General features: G+C 36.4%; 1 protein-coding gene across 1 annotated transcript in view; it reads right to left on the bottom strand.

Moving 5' to 3' along the window:
* Positions 1–25,095, bottom strand: part of BICC1 (BicC family RNA binding protein 1) — a 112,482-nt gene that overhangs the window by 68,733 nt on the left and 18,654 nt on the right. The window contains exon 2 of the mRNA XM_065670840.1: positions 7,081–7,127. Coding sequence (XP_065526912.1) covers positions 7,081–7,127 — 47 coding nt within the window. The remainder of the gene's footprint in view (positions 1–7,080; positions 7,128–25,095) is intronic.

Genomic DNA, 25,095 nt, shown 5'->3' with positions numbered 1-25,095 from the left:
AAGATAGTTTTTAAAACAAGGGTCTTCAGCAAGCATTTTAGTAATGTTGCTGTGTCCAAAAATCTGCACTAAGTGAAAAACAGCATTTATATAGCTGTCCTTTATTTATACATACAGCAAATACAGTTAAGTAAGAACTATCAAATGCCTTTACCTATGTAGAAACATTGAAGTCTTCCTTTTACTTGACTTGAATGTTTCCTTCACCCTCAATGGAAATATTAATTGAAAGGTCACAGGTAATACTCTCATTTTAAATAAATGACTGAAAGGATACCAAAAGGTGTGAAGGTATTATCTAAGCATGCAAGAAAATAAGCTATAAATCTGTGTATGCAGAATTAATTTCACACAGGAAGAACTTTAAGAAATAAAATGACTTAACAAGGCCCCCACAGCACATCATTAGAAACACCAGTATGCAGAAAACTTCTCTCTAAACTAGAAGCAGCAAGTCTCCTCCCTACAGATCAGGAACCCACTGTATTGTTAATTTTGTACCCTTCTCATACTTACCTCCACTTTCTTCATTTTCTTTTTTCCTCCAGAGGTAATGGAAAGAGTGCAAACATTTCTAAGTACAAAGAACCAAAACAAAACCAAACCCCACAACCACTCTGCTATTTTGAGAAGACTGAGCTTCCAGAGTGAAAAGGTTTAAGCATCTTGATAGCCACCATGGTGACAAATTGCTCCTTCTCCATTGCTCTACAATGCAAGAAATCTTGCACAAAATGTTAAGTATAACACGAAGGTGGTATAAAATGGAACTTCACCACCTAAAACTCTGATTCATTTGGAACTCAGACCAACCTCTAAGCCGTGATGCAGAGTCACTCAGAATAATTCTAGTGATCAAAATTTGCACTGTTTCTGGCCAAGTGAATTATTCATAAGCAACTCATCAAGGGCAGTTGCCATTTTTATCTGCCTTCAGTGTGAAGAAGAAAGAAGCTACAAGAATTAGGTCCATCAGAGAACATTTTCATGTTACAGATACAACTCTCAAGATTGTCCAGATTTTTTTTATATACATATATATAACAATAGAAAAGAAAATAAAGATGAAATAAAAACGGAAAACACAACAGTCTTGTAATTAATTACTCCATTCCCTTAACAGAATGATTCCTACACTAGGAGTGACAAATGCAGTTTTCTACAAGAATGAAGCCTTCCCACCACTTAGATCTGACTGAACTAAGCAAAAAGTTAAGTAAGCGTTCTTGATTTACCTTTTTAGAGAAGTCAATCCAACCTAAACAGTCTCTTTCCTTCTACTGGGTGTGGTTTTACCAAAAGGGAGACAAAACTCCCAATCTATTATTTCCTGCAAATGTTGAGTGCCACTGACATTCTTTCAACTCCGTAATCCATACCATCCTCTCCGAGCAGCAGCTTCCTCTTCCCAGAAAGCTAGATGAGAGGAAGCTAAACTTAAATTAGAAGTGCATGCCAATATTCCCATTACAGTCTAGCACAGCCAGGCATTTCAAACAAATTCAGGAAACGTATGGCCTTCATATATATCATTGTCATACACTATGAGCCAAACTCTACATCAAGAGGTTATTGTAATGTTAATGTAGATACTGATTTCTACCTGGAAAAAGTAGAAGGCGTGGAATCAGTTTCTGCAGTTCAAAACTGCTCCTGTGATTGAAATAGAGAAATCCCACAATAACACATAATAACCATGAACTCACTATGTGTCGCTAGCAAGATAAAGAGCAGTGGAAGAAACTGATAGCTGAGCAGTTGCCATCAGAAATAGGAATATAGCCTTAGGGAAACGATAATTGTAAATAGGCAGTTTAAGAGAAGTCATGGATGAAGACACATGGAAAGCACTTCAGAAGTTACTGCTGAACATGGATAATAATTAGCCTGCGACATCTTAGTCCCCAGTCAATGATTAATGTTTTATGCTTGAAAATGCCCTAAGCCATTCACATTTGAAGCTCTAGCTACATGTTTCATGTTCAGAGATTAAACAGGAAGACTGACCAACTTTCAGCTTTGACCTACTTAAGACAAATATAATTTGTTAAATTTATTTGTATCAGTATGTATTATCTACATGTACAAAACCAGTCACCTGTACATAAGCACTGTATCAATATATTCACATACAGGGTTTTGCAAAAGTTACAAGGTTTTCAGCAGATCAATTTAAACCTTTTTGAAAGATACAAGTGGAAATAGGATGTTGCAAAATAAGATCTTTCACTGTCTTAGATAAGCAAACAGGGCTTGAGGAAGCTTCCTTGCTGCCTTTCATGACTGAGCCTCCTAAACAAAGATAATGCACACCCATTTATAATTACTGCATACAGAGGAGCAATTTAACAGAAAGTTGGTTAAAGATGCAATTAGATATACCTATTTTTTTCTCCAGATAACTGCATTTTTTGTTTTGTTTCAGGATTTTTTTTTAACCCTCTCACTACTAGTGCTTCCAATACATATGCTGGAAACACAATTCACTTTAAAGGACAGTTCCACCAAATATTGCTTCCAAAATGAAAGATACCTCACTATCTTTTAAGGTACTATTCATTTAGTAAAACACAATGCTACAGATGAAGCATGTTATATGTCACAACAGGAAGAAGAAATTAAGAAAATAAAACCTTAGTCTTCCTTCACATTTCTAAGCTCCTAATATTTAATGGAAGAGATTTTGGTACACACATGTAATATTTGCCCATTTGCATCTTCATATTTCCAAGCATGATTACCTCCCCTTCAGCGAATAATAGAGTTTGCAGTCAAGAGAAGCATGGGCATTTAAACATACATTTTGAGTAAATCCAGTGATACCTTAGAAAACCTTAGGTATCTGCCACTATGCAAATGGATATATTCCTACAAACACCATTTCCCTTTAATAAAAAACATGATAAAAATGAAACAAAAAAAAAAAAACAAGCCAAAAAAAAAAAGCCAACAACAAAACCAACCAACCACCCAAAAAGAACCGAACAACCACAACACCGCAAAACAAATAAAAACCCCTTAAAACCTAAATCTCAAACATTCAGAAACTATAAACCGACAAGTTACAGCTGGCGCTGGTAGTATACTGTGCTTCTCAACCAAATTCTGAAAACGTACTCTTGAAAGCCAGGAAAGAGCAGCCAACATGCCCTTCAGAAATACTCAAAACACCCATGGCTAACACACACACACACACACTGAATTATGCTGAAGTGAGTTTACATCTGACCTAGAGTCAAGGACTTGGGCAGAGCATCACACATGCACTGTTTCCAATCACTACTCTCTGCACATGCAGTACTACATTAGTGCAAGAACTCCACCCAACTTCTAATCCTACAGCCTTCAGATAGCACCCCTATATTGTTGGCAGTCCCATAACAGGCCTAGACGCTTACCCTGAAAAATTTCAGAATGAAAGGTTATCATTCTAAGACTTACAAGTGTTCAAGAGTTAAAGCCTTCATGACATAAGAACTAAAAGCAAACAGAAATGAGGCATTAAATTCCCCCGTCTATGCAGCCAACATTCATCTGCTTAAGATTATGACTCTTCAGGACAGAAACCCACCACCTTCTTATGTTTTATGCATGAGTGCCATGCATTTCTATAGGGCTACATAAATTGCATGTTCCTTGAAACAATGTCCTGGCTTTGTCTGGGAAGGGCCTTGCTTGCTTATGAGGCTTGAACCAGATGTTAAGAAACTGAATGGAAAAATTCCACCATCAACTGAAAATGGATGCTGGCTCAATAAGTAGTAATGGCTTCACATTATGTATTACTCTCATAGAATGAATTAGGATAATAATATATAAAGGAAGGTCCACTAAGATCTTTTACATAAAGAGCATATAACACATCAGCAAACCAATCCATGTTTATTTAAGGATTACCTGTTATTGAGCTACAGATTGGAGAGCTCTAGACAGAAAACTATCACATTATTTACTTATTTCCTGCTAAATAATAAGCAGCTCCCAGGGGACTTGAAAAATCCATATTAGACTATGTTAGGTTTTCCCCACTTTGAAGCCGTACTAAAAGTTAGAAATATTAGAATAAAGTCTTGAGGTTCTGTTTGGGTGGTTTTTTTTTTGTTTGGGTTGGTTTTTGTGGGGTTTTTTTTTGTTGTTGTTGTTGTAGATTGTTTGTTTTGGTTTTTGTTTTGTTTTTTTTTTGTTTTTTTTTTTTTTAAGTACTATGCTACCAAAACCGATTTTTCTACTTTTCACATCAATTCAAGAGCAGAGGAAAAGGCACTTCACTTGATTTTCCCTGCCATGGCAGGGCAGAAATATTAGCTTAATTTGCCATTTGCAGCTAAGAAGTGGGGCTTATTCTTTAACTCCACCAGCAAGCACACAACATGTGCTTGTTTCTGCTGAAACACACAGTGAAATAATGCATTTTGACATTTAAATTGTTAATATTAAATTTCTAAATATAAAAGTTGATACAAGCAGTCCCCATCCACTGAGAGAGTATGCTTGACTATGAAAATTCAAATACTGCTTGCTCATGTTAGAAGACTAGTACAAGACTACTTAGCACCCAACCCTTGTATTAAACTTTCCCTTCTTCAAAAGCGTGACAGAATCATTAGAGCATACTGTATGTATTTTAATCTAGGCTGAGTTCCTGATTTTGAGCCCAAAACAGAATACATGAGCAATCTTTCTTCCTCCTGAGGGCAAGCTAATGCAAAACTGAGTGCTGTTCCCCACTGACAAGCTACCAAGTAAGACCCAGAAGTCACTTAACAGAGCCATCTGCAAGAAGTCAGCATTGTCTCACTCCTAGCAGTACCAACCTCCTCTCCCCTCCCTCTTGGTCTTTATGTCTTGACATACAGAATCACCTTGCTGAATCTTTGCCATGTTACTTCCATCATTTCAAGCATTCACATGGAAACTTCTTTCACCTCACACACCCCTTTCCACATAGCACCTTCAATACGTTGAGAGTAAAGTCTGGCAAAAAAAATACTAAACATGGCATTATTTATGCAAATTATACCCTCAGACCTTGATGTGCTTCTGAAATTATGCACTTCCCCTCCACATTCCACCCAAAAGACTGCAAATAATGCCCTGAAGTCTCATTTTCAAAACTATTTAAAAAATACATTTACTATAGCTTCAAATTCATATTTAGTTTCTGAAAGTATCTTGCTGCCTCAGTTTGCAATGTGTTTCTAATGCTACAAATCACTTTTTTCCTTACTAGACAACCTGAAAGACATGAAAAGGGTGTTCATTCTACCTCTAGAAATTCTGCCTTACACATTTCTCATGAGAAAGGAAAAAGCTTAACTCTGATTAAAGGAAATTGCACAGACAGAGACGGTGAGTAAGCTATGAACAACTGTCCAAAAATTTTTTTTTGAACAAGAAAACTCTCAAAGAAGATAGTTTCCATCTGGTTTTATTAGCTGTAGCCTTGTGCATATGTACTCAAACTTCTGCAAACTATTGAGTTGATGAGACTGTACAAAGAATGTCAAAATTAATCAGCTTTAACCTATCGCAGCATCCACCCTGTGCCCCTACACCAATTATGCACATACATGACAATGTATTAATGCTAAAATAGCCACTACATCTATTACCTATATGGATAAGTAGTATACCCTTATTCATGATGTTTAGCACATTTTGCTTTCCCTCTAAAATCAGAATCTTTTTGCTATTACCTAGTAAGTACATAGTTGTCAGTGCATCATACCTACAGTAAATAGTCAAGTATTCAAATACACATGTATTTAAGTCACTCAGTCTCACACAGAGGAAACCTTTCACCCACAGCTTCAAGAACTGTAAGCAAATTTGTACAAGTGTGAGAAAACATTGTTGTAAAACAAATAATGCATAGAATGAAGTATACACTACTATGGCTTAGCATTGTTTTAGCAAGTAAAAAACTCAATGCATTTTCATAATATCTTAAGAAAGAATTAACACATTCTCCTCTGTGCACACTAATATTATACTGTGGAACACAAGCATCATAGTCAGAAAAACAACTTAATGTCACTCAAGAGCAACATCATCTGAAGACTCTTACATTATACATTACAAATATATATAAATAATAAATATAAAGATAAATAAACATAATATATAAGATACATTAAAAAATAGACATTTCAGCAAAATACGTACTCCTCCCCACCAGCCTTCATCAAAGCAACTGATAATCATGTGTAGGACAAAGTCTTCTTTCACATCTAAAGAGAGACCTTTCTTGAAGTACCACTTAAAAATATGAAGAAAACATGGAAAAAACTTACTTAATGCTCAACAAATGAAAAAAGGAGTTTCAGGCATTTTAGTATACAGCACAAACATTTATAATGATTTCTCTACAGGCAAGAGAGACAAAGAAGCTCATTTTTATTAGCATACTGTATGCTCATCTTCATTCATGTGACTTGTGAATAATATTTTACACACCATCCTTGGAGAAGAGGAAAAAAAAAAAGACCAACACCCCACAACAGAACAACCCATGTTGCTTTGTAAAACTAATTTTGAAGTCATTGCTCTTGAACATGCTTCTCTTTGTAGCTTAGCTCCTGCAGGACTATTTTTTCCAGTCCTTCCATGCCTCTTTCTAACCACAAACTTTATTGAATCACTCTGTGGATTGTGCATTTCTCTCTAAAAAGGCCTCTGCATTTCTCTAACAAATATTTGTGCTTTCAACAATATCACAATAAGTTTCATGCCAGTTTTTCAGTATCAGTATGTAGTGTTTATACATATAAAAACCTCAAGTCCATTTCCTCTTTTGGATGAACCCCTGCTATTAAGAAAAATTAACTTTCATAACACACATTTTGACATTTCAGTTAAAGAAGAATTAAGTTATTGTGCATACATGACATTAGCATACACCAGAGAACATTTCTCATCCCATTCCATGCACAGTTGATGGCTAGTAGACAAATGACAAAAACCTTTTTTGAATTTTATCCATACAGTGGAAACCACACATTAAGTTGCTGATGAATGAGCAATGGGTGTTAAGTTTCTTCTCTAATCAACTGATGTTATAGAATTAAATACCTTTCTTACCTTCTGAAAAAAGTCTTCCCCACTTTTCCCTTTGCCCTCTGCAGCAGCTGTAAAACAAAAGTGCAATCTGGTTAAAAAACATAAAGCAGGAAATTTATAGATTTACATAGCGAAGTTTTCAATGAGCAGATGCTAATGTGAAATTATAACTCAGCAATTTTTTCTCATACAGTAAATATTAGTCAACCACTAAGACCCAGAACAACCTTTTTTAAGTCACTTGCTCAGGATAGAATCCAAGCAGATGTTCATATTTGCAACCTAGGGCTATAATATATTGATACATATTTTACTTACAGAGTAAATACAGACATTTAAGTCCAACAACACATTCACACCACATACTTTACTGTGTAATACCATCAATAGAAGCATCAAAATAAAGCTAGGAGGGCACAGGTTTTGCTATATCAAGGTTAAAAATTAGAACCAAAACAAGAATAAGCATTACAGTAAGCCAGAATCACATTAAAAAACTTTTTTCCTCTATTCTGCTAGTTTTTATATTGATGAGAAATACAGAGCTCCTGCTATTTGGTTTTCTGAGACTGAGGAAATGCCACAAAAATCTAAACAGTTATTACTGCAGTTAAGTATTCCTCTCATTTGTTATCCAGTGAAATTTTGCAACATGTACTTTCCACCAGCCAACGTTTATGAACTACTACACTCAAAGCAGCTGTAAAACAAAAGGTATCCCTACATAGTTCCACCAGAAATGGTGCCATTGTACAAATCAGAGACGTAAGCACATTTGAACAATTGAAAATGACATTCAAGAGAGGTGACTCAAAGCTAGAAGCAGCACTGAACATGGCTACTGGTAGGGCTTGGCAACTGTGGGCAAAGAAACACTTGTTAAACAGGAGAAAAATTAAGATTTTCACCCTCTTAGGCTAGGAAATCAAAGGCTGAAAGGTAAAATCTTGATTTTGTAAAAACAGATCTACATACCTAGATGTACATATTTAGCCAGCACACTAAAACGCTCCCTTTACTGTAGGGCTGTACTGGTCATACTGGAACATTTGAATTTACATAAAAAGTAATGCTAACAAAAGGAAGAGTGAGTAACAACTAAGTGCATGTGGCTGTAAAGGGAGTACGGAGCCTTCACAGTACTTTTCAAGAACAGTGCTAAGACCATCACAATGGCAGAACAAAACATCCTTGCACAACACAGCCTAGAAGCAATCGTATAAATCAGTGACTTCAAGAATAAGAATTTGACTATCTCCCACGTATATTTAAGACCATAATTTTAAATTTAATTAATATAAATGGCAGCACTTAAAATCATAGATTTTAGTAAGCCATAGAGCATATAGCTTACTTTGTAGCTTATCTATGTAGCAACCTGAGACCTAGCAATTCCACACACAGTAGCTCAAGGTGACAAAGAAGAGGATAATTTCTTTTTCCCTAGAGAAAGGGATGACTCCAAACAGAACTTCAAGTCTTAAATGAAGTTTCCTGAATGGTACTGGATCTCTGAAGAAATTCACTGTCATTGTGATTTCTCTATATTTCTCATGTACAAACCAAATTCTTAGCTTACCCCATCACCTTGCCTTCAAAACTGTTTAGGTACTTAGCTCTCCCCACTCTTTCAATTACACAAGCAAATCCAAACTTAAGTTAACTCAGATAACTCAATCTAAGAACACATGCAACTGAGCGGATACAGACTAGAGGCACACGACAACTTTTTTGACTGCAGAGGAAGGACTGCACTGCATTTGAAACAGGCTTCTCAAAACATCAACACCACTTAAACACCATTGAAAAAGTGTACATCAAGAATTTTATTTCATACAGTTCAGAAGTTTGTTATTTAACTCAACTGCAGTCAGACTAGAGACAGTGAATGAAGTCTGTCAAGCAGTCCTCTTGCTGTAGAGGAATTCCAGAGTCAACAATTACCCAAGTCTGAGAAGAAAACAAAGCCCTTCTCACCCTCAAAACCTGCAAGTGCTTTTAAGAGAAGAGTGAACTGGTGTACCTTCACCTGAACAAAATTTTCTGGAAGCAGAGAAAACAACCGGGGAAGATTTCAGTTTTTCAGATTTATAAACTACTGATACCACAGAAATACACAACTTCTTTTGAAAAACACAGCTTTCTTTTGACAGCAGCACTTCATAGATGCATGTTGTTTCACAAGATTTCCATTAACTCAGGAACTGCTATCAAACACTTCTGGGAATCAAGGAGTACCAGCAAGCTTTTCAAGTGAAACACAGGACCAAGGTGCTTTTAATCAGAAAGCAGAGGAGATAAACTGGAGATGAGAACATGACAGATGTGAGTGAGGCTGAAGTTACAGTTTTGAGAATACACAGATTTTGTTCCAGCTACAGCTACATATTTCTAAACTGAACACAAACAAGAGATGGCTTAGATAATAACAGTTAATGCTCTGCAAGGCATTTAAACAGAATGCTGACAAAACAAATTCCAAGCTTTTTATTCTAGGTTTATTTTTAATCTGAATCATTCTGGTGAACTGATTTACAGCTTGGCCCGAACAACAACTGTATGGTACAACAGATGGACTACAACAAGCACAGACAAAGTAAGAAGGAAGAGGGAATGAGAACTTCCTAAACTGACTTCAGAGAGAAAAAAACAACAAAACACCACCACCACCAAAAAACCAAACACACACAAAAATAAAAACACAACCAAATAACAATATAGTGGAGAGAACACTGAAGTTGGAGCACTTTGAAACATCTTGAGTTAATAATCAGTGGTTTTAGTTGTCGCACCATACTATAAAGACATTGTCTTTCACTATAGATTTTTGGCACGTGTTTTACAACAACCTATTTGACAGTATCCTACTATAATATCCCTACTATGCACTTAAACATGGAAAGAAATAAGCAAAAGAAAGGGTTAAAGTACTGAGTCACACTTAGGATGGGATCTTACACTATAAAAGAAAAAAAAAAAGCCTAAAAATTTGAAGACAAAACTACATGAAGCAGTACATTATGCTTCCTTTTAGGTTAGCTATTCTTCTCTTTTAATCTACTTGCATCCTAAAATTTATTTGCTTCTAGGAGAAGAAATTACAGTTAAGAAAAATAAAATTTCATCAGTAGTGTATGAATATTGGGATGTTAACCACAATTACATACATTTTAATCTAAGTACCTATATTTAAGAAAGCTTCCAATGTGTGCGAAACATTTAGTATTTGTATTAAATTATCTTGATGCTTTTCTTCCTCTCCAAAGCAGGGAAAGATAGTTCTAGCACCTCTGGAAACATGAAGTGTAGCCAAACACAAGGGGAAACTTATCAATTTCTTTAATTATAGAAAGGCTAAACAGATTTTTGTTTAAACAAGACAAAACCACTGGGATTGAGTGCACCCTCAGCAAGTTTGCCAATGACACCAAACTGTGTGGTTCAGTTGATATGCTGGAGGGAAGGAATGCCATCCAGAGAGAAACTGACACGCTTGTGAGGTGGGCTGATGCCAACCTTATGAAGTTTAACCATGCCAAGTGCAAGGTCCTACACCTGGGTCAGAGCAATCCCGGGCACAGCTACAGACTGGGCAAAGAAGAGATTCAGAGCGGCCCTGCGGAGAAGGACTTGGGGGTGTTGGTCGATGAGAAAATGAACATGAGCCGGCTTCAGTGTGTGCTCACAGCCCAGAAAGCCAACCGTATCCTGGGCTGCATCAAAAGAAGCATGACCAGCAGGTTAAAGGAGGTGATCCTGCCCCTCTACTCCATTCTCATGAGACCTCACCTGGAGTACTGTGTGCAGTTCTGGTGTCCTCAACATAAAAAGGACATGGAACTTTTGGAACAAGTCCAGAGGAGGGCCACGAGGATGATCAGGGGACTGGAGCACCTCCCGTATGAAGACAGGCTGAGGAAGTTGGGGCTGTTCAGCCTGGAGAAGAGAAGGCTGCATGGAGACCTCATAGCAGCCTTCCAGTATCTGTAAGGGGCCTATAGGGATGCTGGGGAGGGACTCTTCATTAGGGGCTGTAGTGGCAGGAGAAGGGGTAACAGGTTAGAACTCCACAGGGGAAGTTTAAATTGGATATAAGGAAGAAATTCTTTACTGTTAAGGTGCTGAGGCACTGGAATGGGTTGCCCGGGGAAGTTGTGAATGCTCCATCCCTGGCGGTGTTCAAGGCCAGGTTAGACAGAGCCTTGGGTGAGATGGTTTAGTGTGAGGTGTCCCTGTCCTTGGCTGGGGGGTTGGAACGAGATTGTCTTAAGGTCCTTTCCAACCCTAAATATTCTACGATTCTATGATTTTCTGTACAGAAATGAGCAAGAGAAGCATTTAGGAGTTATGAAATCTACGTACAAGTCATTAAAAATGAAAACATTTACAGTGTTCACTACAATGAGCTGCAGTTTAGTAAGTCACTAAGGTTTACCTGAAATCAGGTAAACTGAAACAAAAGCTAGGATTACTTTGTATTTAGGAAAAACATCTACTAGGTCACTGCATCCTAAACTCAACTTTTCTAAACAGCTCTATGGAGTATTAATCCTGATTCTCAAACCGAACTCATCTTTGAAATACCATGTTGAAAAGCTCCCAAAATTTAGATCTGATGTATATGGCAGATTATTTTATTGATATCACTTAAAATATCAAATGAAGCTTCTTTCACAAAGCAGTTAATTCCCAAGTTCTTGAACAGCCAAGAGGACAAGCCTTTTGGAAGACTGAGCAAGCAGTGTTGTCCCTGTGATTCATGGAAGGCACTAGGTAGCCCACTCATTATTAAATTTGAAATAAGCTTTCATATTTTAATAAAGTGTTTCATTTTCTGACTTTAAGTGAAATTAATGATTTCAAAATACTGTATCAGTGACAAACAACATTAAAAAGTGACACTAACGCCTATCACTTACATTACCTTCACTAATCCTACTCTAGGAAATATTATGTCAACAAGTGCAGTTCAATTATTTAATGGCTTGATAAATTCTGCTTCAAATAATAATTTATAAATACTTTTAGATCTTTCTTCCTACAGATGCAGGTCACTAGAGCCCCACTATTACCAGTTGCTGGGGGAATGTTTTTAAAAAGACAAGTCCAAGTAGTTACTTGTGGAAGACAGACGGGTTTTAGTTACGTAAGAAAGCTTTCAAGCCACCAAAATAAAAAGCCTTTGCTGCTCACTTCCACCTTGTGCTGCTCTCCTTTGTCTGACAGTACAACTTTCTGTGCAGCAACAGCAGGGACCAGGTCTAGCTTTTCTTGGTATAATAACTAGCACTTACTGGAATAGCCCCCCAGACTTACTTAACTGGGAAGGGCAGAAGGAAGTTTTCTTTTGGTGCTTACTTAGCTGGCAACTCTGGCACATGCCAGCTGAAGGTGTTCAGGCAATGACAGCCTTAAGAAGCAGTAACAGGCAAAATTAGCTTTCTTTAAGTCTTCTCCAGTACCACAGGCTCCTTTGCCAGCAGGACCAGGCACCACAGGTATGACCCAAGTAGGAAAAGAGCCATTAACTTTCTAACAGCACTTTCTACACCAAAAGAGATACCAAATCAGTGAAAGGACTCCTTGAACAAAACTAAAGGTGTACAATGATAACTGAACAGTGTCTCTATTGAGAAATAGGAAAGCATAAGTGGTGTGACAGGATTTCAAGATGAGCTCTGAAAAACCATGGCTGGTTACCCACCTGAGGAGACCAGTCCACTCTTTTACCAATGGTCCCTGTTCCCAAATCAGATTTGAGAGAAGCCACAAACCAAATGGTAATTAATACGGTGTACTGACTTCTTACAAATTGATTCATTTTTGCCAACCTCTGCTACTCAGGAAATAGTTTTCTTAGAAACAGTATTTATTTTATGACATTGAATAATCACTTAACTGACCTTCACAAAAACTAGGATTGCTTTTACAAAACTGGTAACAGTTTCAGAAACACAGACGAAAGGCTATGTAAATGTGCATAATAAGCATTTTATATTTTAAGCTGAACTCTGTTTATTGTAATTTCTTCCATACCATGAAATATTTTGTATTAGATTTTTGCTTTTCAAGATATATTGGATTGCCAAAGTTCCATCCAATACAAATATAAATCAGTTGAAACAGGTGTTAACTATTATGGTACCCATGAAGTACACCACTTGTCTAGTTAATCACCAAATCATAAAAAGCCCAATTGTAGTTTCTCCTCAGTTCACATGGAAAAATAAATTTGAACTTCTACTTCAAATATTATTTTAATTATGAAAAAAGCCTATTATGATACAGGCCATATTTTACAGGAACTGAACTCAAGATACACTGATAAAGTCTTGTTTAAATGAATTATTCTAACTTTGTGTTCATTTCACACATTAGCTTTGTCTCATTTTCTAAACTCTTGAAATTTACAAAACGCAATATATGTTTGTGATTTTGCCCTTATTACTATTGAAACTTCTTCCTCTAACTGCACTGAAAGACTACACTTGTAAGAGAGCATTAAAGCATGTTCAACTCTTCAGGTTTCAGCATCAAAATGCTCTAATGAAGTGATAACAAGGCATTATTTTACTTTTAACAGGATTTCAAGAAATATTAGAATAATATAGCTGAAGTATTCAACTATCCTTTACCTTCCCTATCAATTAAATGAGAAAACTCATTTACATCAAGATTTTCTTTGTGTTAGACTTAATTTTTTTCCCCTGAAACTGACATAGAAACATGCTAGCTATGTAGCATGGTATTTATTATTATTTTTTAAATTAAATGGATAGTTATTCATACTGAAAACCTGAGCTATTTCTCAGAAGTTACCCAGCCATCCTACACAAAAAAAAAAATAATTAAAAAACCCAACTTTTTTCATTGAACCAGAAACTACCTGACAAAAAGATTATGTTTTCCTGTGCACAAAGTAAGACACTAACCCATACGTACTCTGAAAGCTTGCTTACATCAAGCCAAGATAAAGAATTCCTCCCCAGTGGCCACAGACCCAAGCCAAATTGCTGAAAATATGCTTTTAGGAACAAGAAGATAGAGCACACATTGTTAAAGAAAAAAAAATCTGACCTTAAATTGAATTTGTTGAAATCCAAACAAAACAATTTTCCATTTTTCTTGTAATTACCAAGGTAGTCTCACAGTTTTCTGCTTAGAAACTAGGAAGTTAGATAGAGAGACAACTGAGCTAAAGTAAAAGGGTCTGGCAAGACAAGTAACAAGAAATCTGCATAATCTTGAATGCTGCTTTTTAGTAAGACTACATATTCTTTTAAATTTATTATACTAAACTTCATAAAGTAACCTCAGTATTTTAGGTTCTCAAGTGGCTTTATAAATCTGATCAAGTTTTCCAGAGCCAATGAATGAAAATCAGGCATTTAAACTTTTGTTTATTCATATATACAAGAACCGTTGGGTTTTGAGGATGCTTACCATAGACAGGTCAGAGTAAAGCCAAAAAGTCAACAGGAAACATATGAAGTGGGGGGTGGGCAAAAGGAGACAATCCCCCAGATATTTGAGAAAGTACTGACACCAAGAAGAGCAAAAAATATACCTGACCAAATAACATGATGACATATTTGTCAAGTCAGAACCTACATGATATCCGGAATATTATGAAAATAACTGTCTACATATTCTGTGATAAAAGGACCCTTGGACTGGAGGTGAGAACAAGAGTGTCACCATTTACTAGATCAGGAAAAAAAAAACCAACAAAAAAACCCCACCAAAAACAACAAAACAATGCAGAAAAAAAGATACCCATAATACAAACCTAAAATGTTTATATGGGAGCACTCTTCCTCTGGCATAACAGCCAAAGAACAATTGGATGAATTTCAGCATGGTCAGTAAATGACAACAAAGAGACTACTAAATATCTGGACATTTTGGGGTGGGTTCTGCTATCTGCTTCTGTTACAAGGAGCTTGATACATAAACTGCTAAGCTACCCATAAAGAGGCCAGATGTGCTCTAACTTCTGACAGTCATAATTAATTCTGGGAAAAAGGCAGACTGTGTAGAGGTTACTTCTACCCTGCTGCTGAAACAGAATGTCTATGAGCCTCCTGAAGTCCAATGTCTATGGTCACTTTTCAGACTACTTGCTAACTGGTTGAGCTTTCTTGGATCAAGGTCAACATCATTTGAACACACATGTCAACACAGACAGGTAAGATGCCCATATTCTTCATACTCTAACCTGCATTTTCTGAAATAAAATATCATGAAGACTATATATGTATATTCACTTATTAGAATATTTACTTTGTGATAACCTGTTTTTCCCTGCATACTACATTAAAATTAAGATAGCTGGTAAATAACTAATACCATCATACAACTAAAATTCATAAAATTTTATCATCATAAGTGATGAATGGATGAAAGAATGAACAACACAGTGAACACGTGAAAGCTTAAAATAAACTATGCTTACTCCAACTACCTCTGCATACATTGCCAAGAAAGAATGCAAGGAAAAACAACACATACACTATAAACACCAAAAAGACATTGATTTTAAACAAACATTCTAGAGATTTGCTTCTAGTTTCCATGAGGATTCCATGCAGTTGCTGGCTAACAGTATCATGGGGCAGGGGGCGGGGGGGCTGGTGGTGGGGGTAGATATTTACACTGAAGGTTACTTACCTTGTCAATCCCGCCATCAATATTTTAGAGTTGCAAAACCATAGAAGTCTATCAAGAGCCAATAATCTGATCTGTACATTTTAGATACATAACAACAGATTTTTCTGATTTTGCAAAACTAATTTATCCTAGGGAAAAAGCTGTCTGCCAAATGTCTGCATAGATAAAGTCTATTTATTTATTTTTATAGCCAAGTCACAGCTTGAAAGCAGGCTGCGAAGTTGGGGTTCCTTTGGAAGCCCCTTTTTCCTTGTTGGAAATCTCTCCTTTGAAAGGCACACATGGGTCTAGCTTATCTGCACAACCACAGAACACTTCCTTATGTGACTGGAGCACAGTCAAGTTCATAGCACAAGACTTAGGATTTTAATGAAGATAATGAAGTGAAGGCTTTACTTCCTGCCAACTACTCTTCAGAACAACACGAGAAAAGCTGCCTGGTTGTCAGCACCATATTACCTGATTGAAACTACTCTATTAGCTGCCTCAGATCAACACTCGCTCCCAGTAACAAAACTTTCCCCTTTGTAGGTTGATAAGGATTGCTATTTGTAGAACTGCAATCATAGATCAGGAAGAAACCAAAATGCAAAAAAGATTACTGGCAGTCTATCCCAACACTGCACAAGTCGATTCTTGTAGTCTGCTTTAGGATACCAGGTAAAATCTCTCTGTAAGTCTCCTATGTCATCTTTCAGATGCATTCAAGGACTTCTGCCATTTCCAGCTGTAGACATGCCAGCTGATGCTTCTAAATGAAGTTTTCAGCTTCCTCTTCCTTAATCCAAATTTCTACAACTTCTTCAGTTTGATGTGAGCATTTCTAATGCCTGTTCTCAACTTTCTGACTGTCAAAACGTAGCTTGAAACCAAAGCCTCTTTTCTCTTAGAATACTCAGCTGCTCAACCATAACTTGATAAATCAAAGAGTTAAGAGTCTCTTTGGAAGTCACTCTATAACCTACACTTCAAAAAAACCCTTTTGAATTCTTTATTTTAATGACAATTAAATCAACAGGCCTGCCAATTCTCAAAGAATTCAAGACAGGACATCTCAACTAGAAGGCTGCTGGTCATAGAAATGATGCATTTTCTTAAACAAGAAGAGCCAGCATATTACTGTAAGTATTTATTAATTAAAAATTTAACTTATAACTTCAATTATTTCTTGTTTTATTACGAGAATTTAAACAGCACTGTTAGAGTTCCAGATATATTATACAACGGTAGAGAAAATAGCTGACATGGCCAGGCTGAGGTTTTGCTTTGTGAAGACGTTTCTTCCCAAGAACAGAGACCTAAATTTTGACATCTTTTTCACCAAGAGATTACCAGATTACTATCATCAGATTTAACTATAAGCAGTATTTTTCTTCCATTTCAATCAACAGATGAAGGCAGCTTTCCAGTATCTAAATACTGTAGTAGCTGAATTTAACCACCTATTTCTATTTTCTTATAAGACATAAAGAACTTGTATCCATGCTACTGATAATTACTTTTTAGAAAGTGAAACTATCAAACACTGTCTATCATAATGAGAAATTTATTAAGATCCTAAGTCATTAGCATGAGTGAAACCTGATAAAAATGTTAAGTACATCCATGCACTATAGCTCACCCCAGTATTTCCCCCATTCAGTTTTAAGAAAAATATTTTTGAGAATATATTGGATACAGTACTAAAGGAAAGAGAACAATTAATTCTGATGCTCATAAAACATTTTTGTTACCTAAAATTTAAAATTAGGGCATCTGTTACCTCAGTCATCTTGCACATCTTGGCCAAGTTGCCCTCTAGAAAGATGCAAAATGGAATCCCATCCCAAGAAGTGTCTTGATAGAGGTGACATGGAGGGAAAAGCTAAAGTGGTTCAACTTTTACTTTATTACAGGAGTTGTCTCCCTTCCTTCAAATGGGCTTTTCTGCATTTCAATTTTTCAGGAAATTTGGGAACCTCTAGTCAAAAGAGCAGGCGAGCTAAAAGTAATTTTCATGTTGTATTAATTTTTCCCATGTCCTTCATAGGCACAAAACTGACAGAAGCAGTCAACAGCCAGCCATGAAATCAGCAAAAGTGCTCTCCCACATGAAACACAGTCCAGGTAATATCAATTCTTTTGACGTATGATCCAGAGAGAGGTAGTTTTGGAGAAGACAGCTGGAGAAGGCTGCTCTGGTAGCTGTAGGAAAATATCACCAATATGCCATATGACCTATTGCTGTTATGAAGTACTTCTCAATACAGCAATGAAAACCTATTTATGCCAGCAACTGCCTTTTCCATTACTTGACCCTTACTCCCTGACACAAAGAGATCAAAATGTGGTAAGGTTAAGCCATTCCAGCCATGCTTGCATCCTGCCTACCTCAGCTGGCTCCCTTATTGATATGCGTGTATGAGTCGACATGCACTTAACTCACACTGAATTTCAATTTGATGTTGTTCAGCTAGGAAGATATTTAGCAAGGGGAGCCACCATAAACACTCCTGCAAGGACAGAGCAGCTGACTGAGTCCCCCCTGCATGCTGTCACACATCTGGAAATGAGTCAAAACATTCATGTAAGGGTAAGAAAAGAGATGCAAAGCCTGGCATTTTTCTAAAAAGCTCTGTAGTGGGGCTGCTTTCTTGAGTCACTGGATACTGTGAAGGTTCAAAAGAAAACCTTTGCCTCAGGAGACAGAATCTCTCCTGCTGCCAGTGCCCAACAGATCCCACTCTGCCCCCGAGCCAAAGCATCCCTTTATAACAGAACTTGCTGTTTACAGGGGGAAAGAAAATCATAATATCAGAAGTGCTCCAGGGGCTGACAGAGGATAACTGCCAAACACAAAAGCTCTGCTCTCAGCAGATTGATTGCTGGGGATATTCTTTCTATTTGCTTAGCATTCAACTTTCTCTCAATGCAAAACCACGTTTCTTGTCAGGTATGCACATAGATACTGTATGATTCATTACATGCAAGGGAAGAATGCATCAAGGCTGTAAAAAAATTAGAAACAAAAGCCCTACAGAATTGGATAAAAACATACACAATATTTTTTTGATGGCCCTGCTTGTTATGAGTCATTCACAGATGTGGAGTTACAGGAGAGAAGCCAAGATTAAGTCAAAGACAAAGCTTTACACAGGAAACCAGTTTAAGTCTGTTGCAATGCAGGTTACATACTGAGCTACAAGGAAAAGAAAAAAAAAGGCCTTTTCAAACAGTAATGAGACACTGCGTTTCTGGAACCATTATGAACAAGGTTCTGCAAATACATACAGACAGGGACAAAAAACTTCATTTGGAATTCAGAGGTCTCTTCCTTTTCTGAAGACCAACCAATCCCACACACTCCAGCTTCCTGGATGCAATTGGAATATTTGGATAACAAAACACAAACAGCTCCCTTTCTCTGTCCGAAAAAACACTTACTTTTCATTTCTGCCTATTGGAATAAAAAAAGGAAAAAAAAAAAAACAAAACAGCCCCAGAGATTTTTTTAAAAGGGGACATGTTATAAATCCTTTTCTAGGCATCTGAGCTCCTGTTTCTGCACAGCTGGTAAAACCTCGTATCAAAACAAGTGCACTCACAAATCCACACATCCAGGCTGCTTAGCACATTTTTTTCCCTTAGTCTGAGCATTCTGAACGTCTGCCTTTTCCTATTTTGTGTTAATCAGTTTGAAAAAACTGACAGATCACATCAGATATAAGTTCTTTCCCAGATACCATGCACAGAGCCTTTTAGCTTCACATCTCCAGTCTCCTCACAAAGTACTCCGGTAAATGTTCAATACCTACTGTACTATGCGTAATTGTCATAATGCAAATAGGCTCTATTTTTTATAAAATAGATATATATAACTAGCCTATAAAAAAATTACTTTCTGCAGAAGCATAAAATGCCTTTACCAATATTTCAAGTATTAATCAAATTCCATTCAGTTTTATTTTTAGTATATTCTAATTCTAGGTACTTGACTATAGAGAAACTGAAGAAGATGGCTGTTAAATTTCAACAAACTTATTTCCAGTTCAGGGTAAGATTGCAAGCAATTCTTCTAGATTAAATTTATAACATGTTACACTACTCACACTGCTTCTGAAGCAGTGACCAACCATTGCTTTGAGTATTTGGTAGAGCTAGTTCAGATCCTTTTTGTATCTTTTACTCCTGAACAAAAAAAACAGAAGTCCAAGCTTACATGCAGGAAAATGTAAACCCACTGAAGATAGTTCATTAGAAGTATAACTGGTCTCTAAACTAGTCTAAAGTAGAAAAGGACAAAAAGTTTAAATAAGAAAAGCACAACATACAAACAGATTTAAATAAGTACATGTATAAGCACTGGGGCAAGGCATTGAAATGTTCCGTTAATTGAAAAAATGGAAAAAAAAAAATCTAAGGATCACACTGTAAACTGCCACCCAGCTTACAGCAATGCATTGTCTGCTTCGATTCACACTCTTCACAGCTTAAAAGACAGAAAAATATTGTCCCAGTTTAGCTTATTCTTAGATATCACATTAATCTAGATGACATTTGACTAAAACAAGTTTATCTGTTCCACTCAGGAATAAATACAATTAGTTCCATGCACTGCAAAATACAGAGGAAACATCATTGATGTAGAAGTTGCAAACTAGTTGTGTAAAGAAGAGGGAATGGAATGGAGTCCCTAAAGGGTGGAGGTAGAGGAAATGAGAAACTTAACCATACATCAAGTTTAAAGCTACGTATCACAACAAGATGCGCACTACTTTGTCACCCATTTTCCCCATACATTTGCTGGAATTCAAAATATGGATCAGCACAAAACCACAGCAATTTAAGTTCTTTTGCCAAACTAAAATTTATTCACAAACCAAGATCTTTCTGCTTTTAAGAAACTAAGGAAATGAAGTAATTGTTTAGGTAAGGAGATCAAAGCACAACAGATGTCTAGACCCTGTGTAAAGGTGAAAAACTTTTATTTTCACAGCTGGTTTTATGTCCACATTTTTGAAAATCTATATGATATTTCCCTTATTCACATGTTTATAGACACATATTAATAGACAACTGTTATATACATCTGCCAAAGCATTAAATGATTCCATTTATGTGTATGCATATAAATAAAAACATAAGCATACACAGAGAGTGAACAATGTCATGTTGTATAATTAGGGTTTCTAGATACAGTTAACCATAAGATAAAAGCCTGAACTGGTTTACATTGCAGTGGTAGAATTTAGCTAGGATCCATAACAGCTGTTAAGCGTAATTTATTAGCTTTACTTTAGCATTGTGGATTGTTTAGCTTAAGACAAGCAGATGCATTCTGGATTTAGAGGGTCAGACAAACAAACAATTACATTAGTTGGCTCTCTTCATTTAAATTACTCCATTTGGGAAATTCTACCTGCTTCTTCAATGAGGCAATGCTGCAGATAAACAGTGCTGGACTGAGACACAGACACATATCCAGAAAAAAATTGCTCTAAATTGGCATCAGAAAAAAAACCTTCACCTGGACACAAAGATGCAACTCCACACTGCTGTTAGAGTACCCTCTTTACTGCCAACATGTTTTCCAAAGTAAGTCTTCCAAAAAATGTTTTCAGAGTGGTTTGCAGAAAGTAAACTGCCTTCATTTTACTAATTACTATTTCAGAAAACCTAAATATTATTGTTACATTGACTGTAAGGATGGCATATAAAAGCAGAATTTCAAGTTATGCAAACAAGCAGCAAAGTAACATAGTCATCTTTTTGTTGAGAACTGCTCAGTTTAATGCTAGGTGTATATCTATAAGCTTCTCCAGACTCCCTTGGAACCAAGTACCTCCCAAGAACACATGATAGCTCAAGAATCATGAAGCTGAGCTCATGTTGTGTATTAGAGACAGTCAAAGCAAAGTGCCTACAAGTTAGTCACCCAAAAGTTAAAAAACGAAACAAAACCTTATTTGGCAGAACATACAATTATATATATTCAAATAGCTCAATACTATTGAGATTTGTCTCCCAGAAAGATACCAAAGCTCTCTTTGAAGTCAAATGCAAAACCTAGACTACATATAGATGGTGGAAAGCTGGTAAGTTTTAAACGCAGTACTCTCCTTAAAAACCGTAGATCTAGGCTGTCAGCCATCTTAACATAGGGACTGCTCACAAATTTCACCTGATCTCAAGATGACAAAAAATTAGTCAAGTATGCATAACTTGAAGTACTTGAGCAAATAAAAACATCTTACAGGAATAAAAATTATCACCAGCTTCGTAGCTCAACCGTGAAACCTCCCCAGATATTTTTGGGCCACACTTTCATATAGACAAACACACTCAAATCAAGTTTTCTTGTTTCACAAATCATTTAATGTGGCTACATGGGCAATGTACAGAAATACAAAGCTTATCCGAACCCTCTGAAGAGATGGGTCTTTAGAAAACCAAATCTAGTGACCATTAGACTCCTGATGATTTCCACCTCCTAAATGAAGGCAAGATCCTGTCACAGGATAGCTGAAATGCTCCTGAGACTGCAAAGTCCTGGCAACACCTTTGAACTGCCACACTTGCAAGATGTGGTTTTTTTAACTAATGTTTTTTTTTTTTTTCCCACTTTTCAGTGTTTGGGAAGAAATCCTGCAGAGGACTGAAGTCTCTACTAGGCCTGAGGAGTCAAAGTGTATATTGCAAAACTGCTATAGGTATCAGACTAACTCTAAATAAACATGACTTATAAGTATGCGCAACAAGATGTGAAAGCCAGCCTTTGTGGACTGGTGAACCTTTTATTTGACCTTTATTAACCAAAGTGAGGCCTTTAAGAAATAGTCAGGAAGCAGAGAGTTGTTTTGCAGTTATGCTGCCTACACAAATAGGCCCAAAATATGTTACTGAAATCATAAGACTCCTCTCCTTTTTGCACACAAGCAAATCATTACTTACAGTGCCTGAGCTCAAAAACCAGTATCTAGCCCCCTGCTAGTTAATTTGTATTTTTATGGACACAAAGCTATTTCTAAAACTGCTGTTTACAAGAATTAAATATAAGCCTGAGAAATTCTACAAAACTCCATTTACACAACCTTGTGATACAGTGCAGGAAATTCTTAAGCTAAATTAATGACCACAAGTAAACAAGAAAGCATTGTTTCGTGGTTAGACAACTGTAATTCTAAGTTATGCAACTGATTTATCTAGTAACCTTGAGTGTTTCTGAAATTACAAGCTCCTCTTTTCCACTTTAAAGACCCAAGGAGGTCGTGCTTGGAAGAAATGATACAACACCAAAACCCCTGAAGTTTATGCTAAATAAACTGAAAAGAAACTTGTAACCATAAAGGATATAAAATGTCAAGTGTGGGGAAGTGAAAAATTAAAACAAAGAATGTGTGATTTCTGCCAAAATCTAGAAAAACAAATGATAGAGTAAGGAACTAATATTTGGCCTACTTCTGCCTCCAGTTCCTGTGTGGGAGATTTAGCTAAAAAAAAAAAAAAGTGTACTTTTGCAAACAAAACCAGGGTTAAGTAGCAAGATGTTAGTGCAGCTGACTTAATGCAAAGCTGTTTTTAGGAATACATTCCTACCATTTCTGCTCAGTAGTATTCAACCCAGTTCCTTTCAGTAAAGCTTCAGATACATTTTTTCTTCTGTGCTATGTCAGTTATCAACTCTTTTTCAGTATTTAAAGTAATTAAATAACTTGCACATAGGAGAAAAGTTAATCAAAACAATCTATAGCACAAAGTTTGAATATATCATAATACACATTCAGAAGTGACACTGCAGGTGACTTAATATTTCAAATTCCCATTTTTTAGTATGTGCTGGTCAGCACAAGGCACATTTCACAGTTAATGAGAAAAGGATGGTAAACATCACACCAAGCATTTAGCATGCCCCAGCATGGCATTTACCATTATGAACTGTGCCCTTAAAGTCTATATTTACGTTTACTTTTGTATGCATATTCAGTATTAAAGCAGAAAGGTTAGTAGTGTCAAGTCCTGTTGTAAATGCATCTTTTCTCAAGTGGCATACCACCCTACCCCTCTAAAAAATTACTCAAAGACAGTGCAATTACGTTCAATACAGCACATAACTGATAAGGCTTACAGCTCTTTCAAATTTGAGTAGATTTTAAGAGGATGACAAATACAAAACCCCTAATTCTTTATCACTAAACACAGAATGATATTGCCATCTATCAGTATAAAGCCCTGTGTACTAAACATTGCATAACATCTGTCAGCATGTTGTATTTGCAAAACATTCCTGTTTTAATAAATATTGTCCATGTGTTTCATGCCTGCATAAAGCTTTTGCCAAAACACTCACTTTCTTAGTGAAATGGAAATACCACTAACCTGGAAAGAATGTCAGTGAACCCATAAGAAAATCAAGTTTCCTTTAAAACCTTATTTGTCCTATTACCTGCAATTTGTGTTCTTTGGAGTAGTCATAATTAACTAATTAACACACACACTTCCAGATCCAACTGTTGAAACTGAGCTGACAAAGTACAAATGCCTTGTTTTTTTTTTAAGACATGTTTTATAATCAAGGAGCATTATGTCACTCTGAGGACTTGATAACAAATACTTTACTAGAATTCCTTGCATAACAAATACTAATAAAGCATTATCCAAGAACATGTAAATATTAGATTGCTGTTGCAGCAGATGTTAAGACCATTGACTACAGGAAAGCATGCTTCTATTTAACAGGTGCAGAAGTATTGATAAAGTCATTTTGATATAGGTCAAGAAATAACTAAAACTATCAACATCAAGTAAGCCTGGCAAAAAGAAACATTATCCAAAAAGCCTTTAAAAAAGTAGCACAGCAATCAGCCATAATTAGGGAACACCAAAAGAGATTTGCTTCCTAAGAATGATAAAGCTAAGTAGTATGAGAAAAAGGACTCATTTATGGAGCGATGTTTGCTCTTGATAAGTACCTAATTGCATTTGATTTATACAATGTAAAACACAAGTGAGTATATACATAGAAATTATTTTCAATTCAATGATACAAATTACTTACTTTTAATTCACAATAATCCTAGCTGTAGTTGACATGGAAAAACAAGAACACAGTATGAATGAGCAATTTCTAATTCAATAACAGTTTTGTTTCAAACAGGCAAGAGTCTTTCCAAGGACCTTCCTAAGGAAAGAGAGTCCACTTGAGAGAGGGGAAAAGTAACTCGAAGTCAGCATTCCCAGACATCATATACATGACTTTTCAACACCAAGTTGTAATGCATACAGGGAAGTATCACAATCAGAAAAATCTGAAATTTTTAAGGTCCTCCATTACTTCCTCCAGGCTTCTTGGAGCACTCACAAAAGAAGCCTCACATCTTTGATGCAAAA

The sequence above is a fragment of the Lathamus discolor genome, chromosome 3, assembly GCF_037157495.1.
Source record: "Lathamus discolor isolate bLatDis1 chromosome 3, bLatDis1.hap1, whole genome shotgun sequence".
Taxonomy (NCBI): Eukaryota; Metazoa; Chordata; class Aves; order Psittaciformes; family Psittacidae; genus Lathamus; species Lathamus discolor.
The sequence above is the reverse complement of the archived record's forward strand: the minus strand, read 5'-3'. Positions and strand labels throughout refer to the sequence as shown.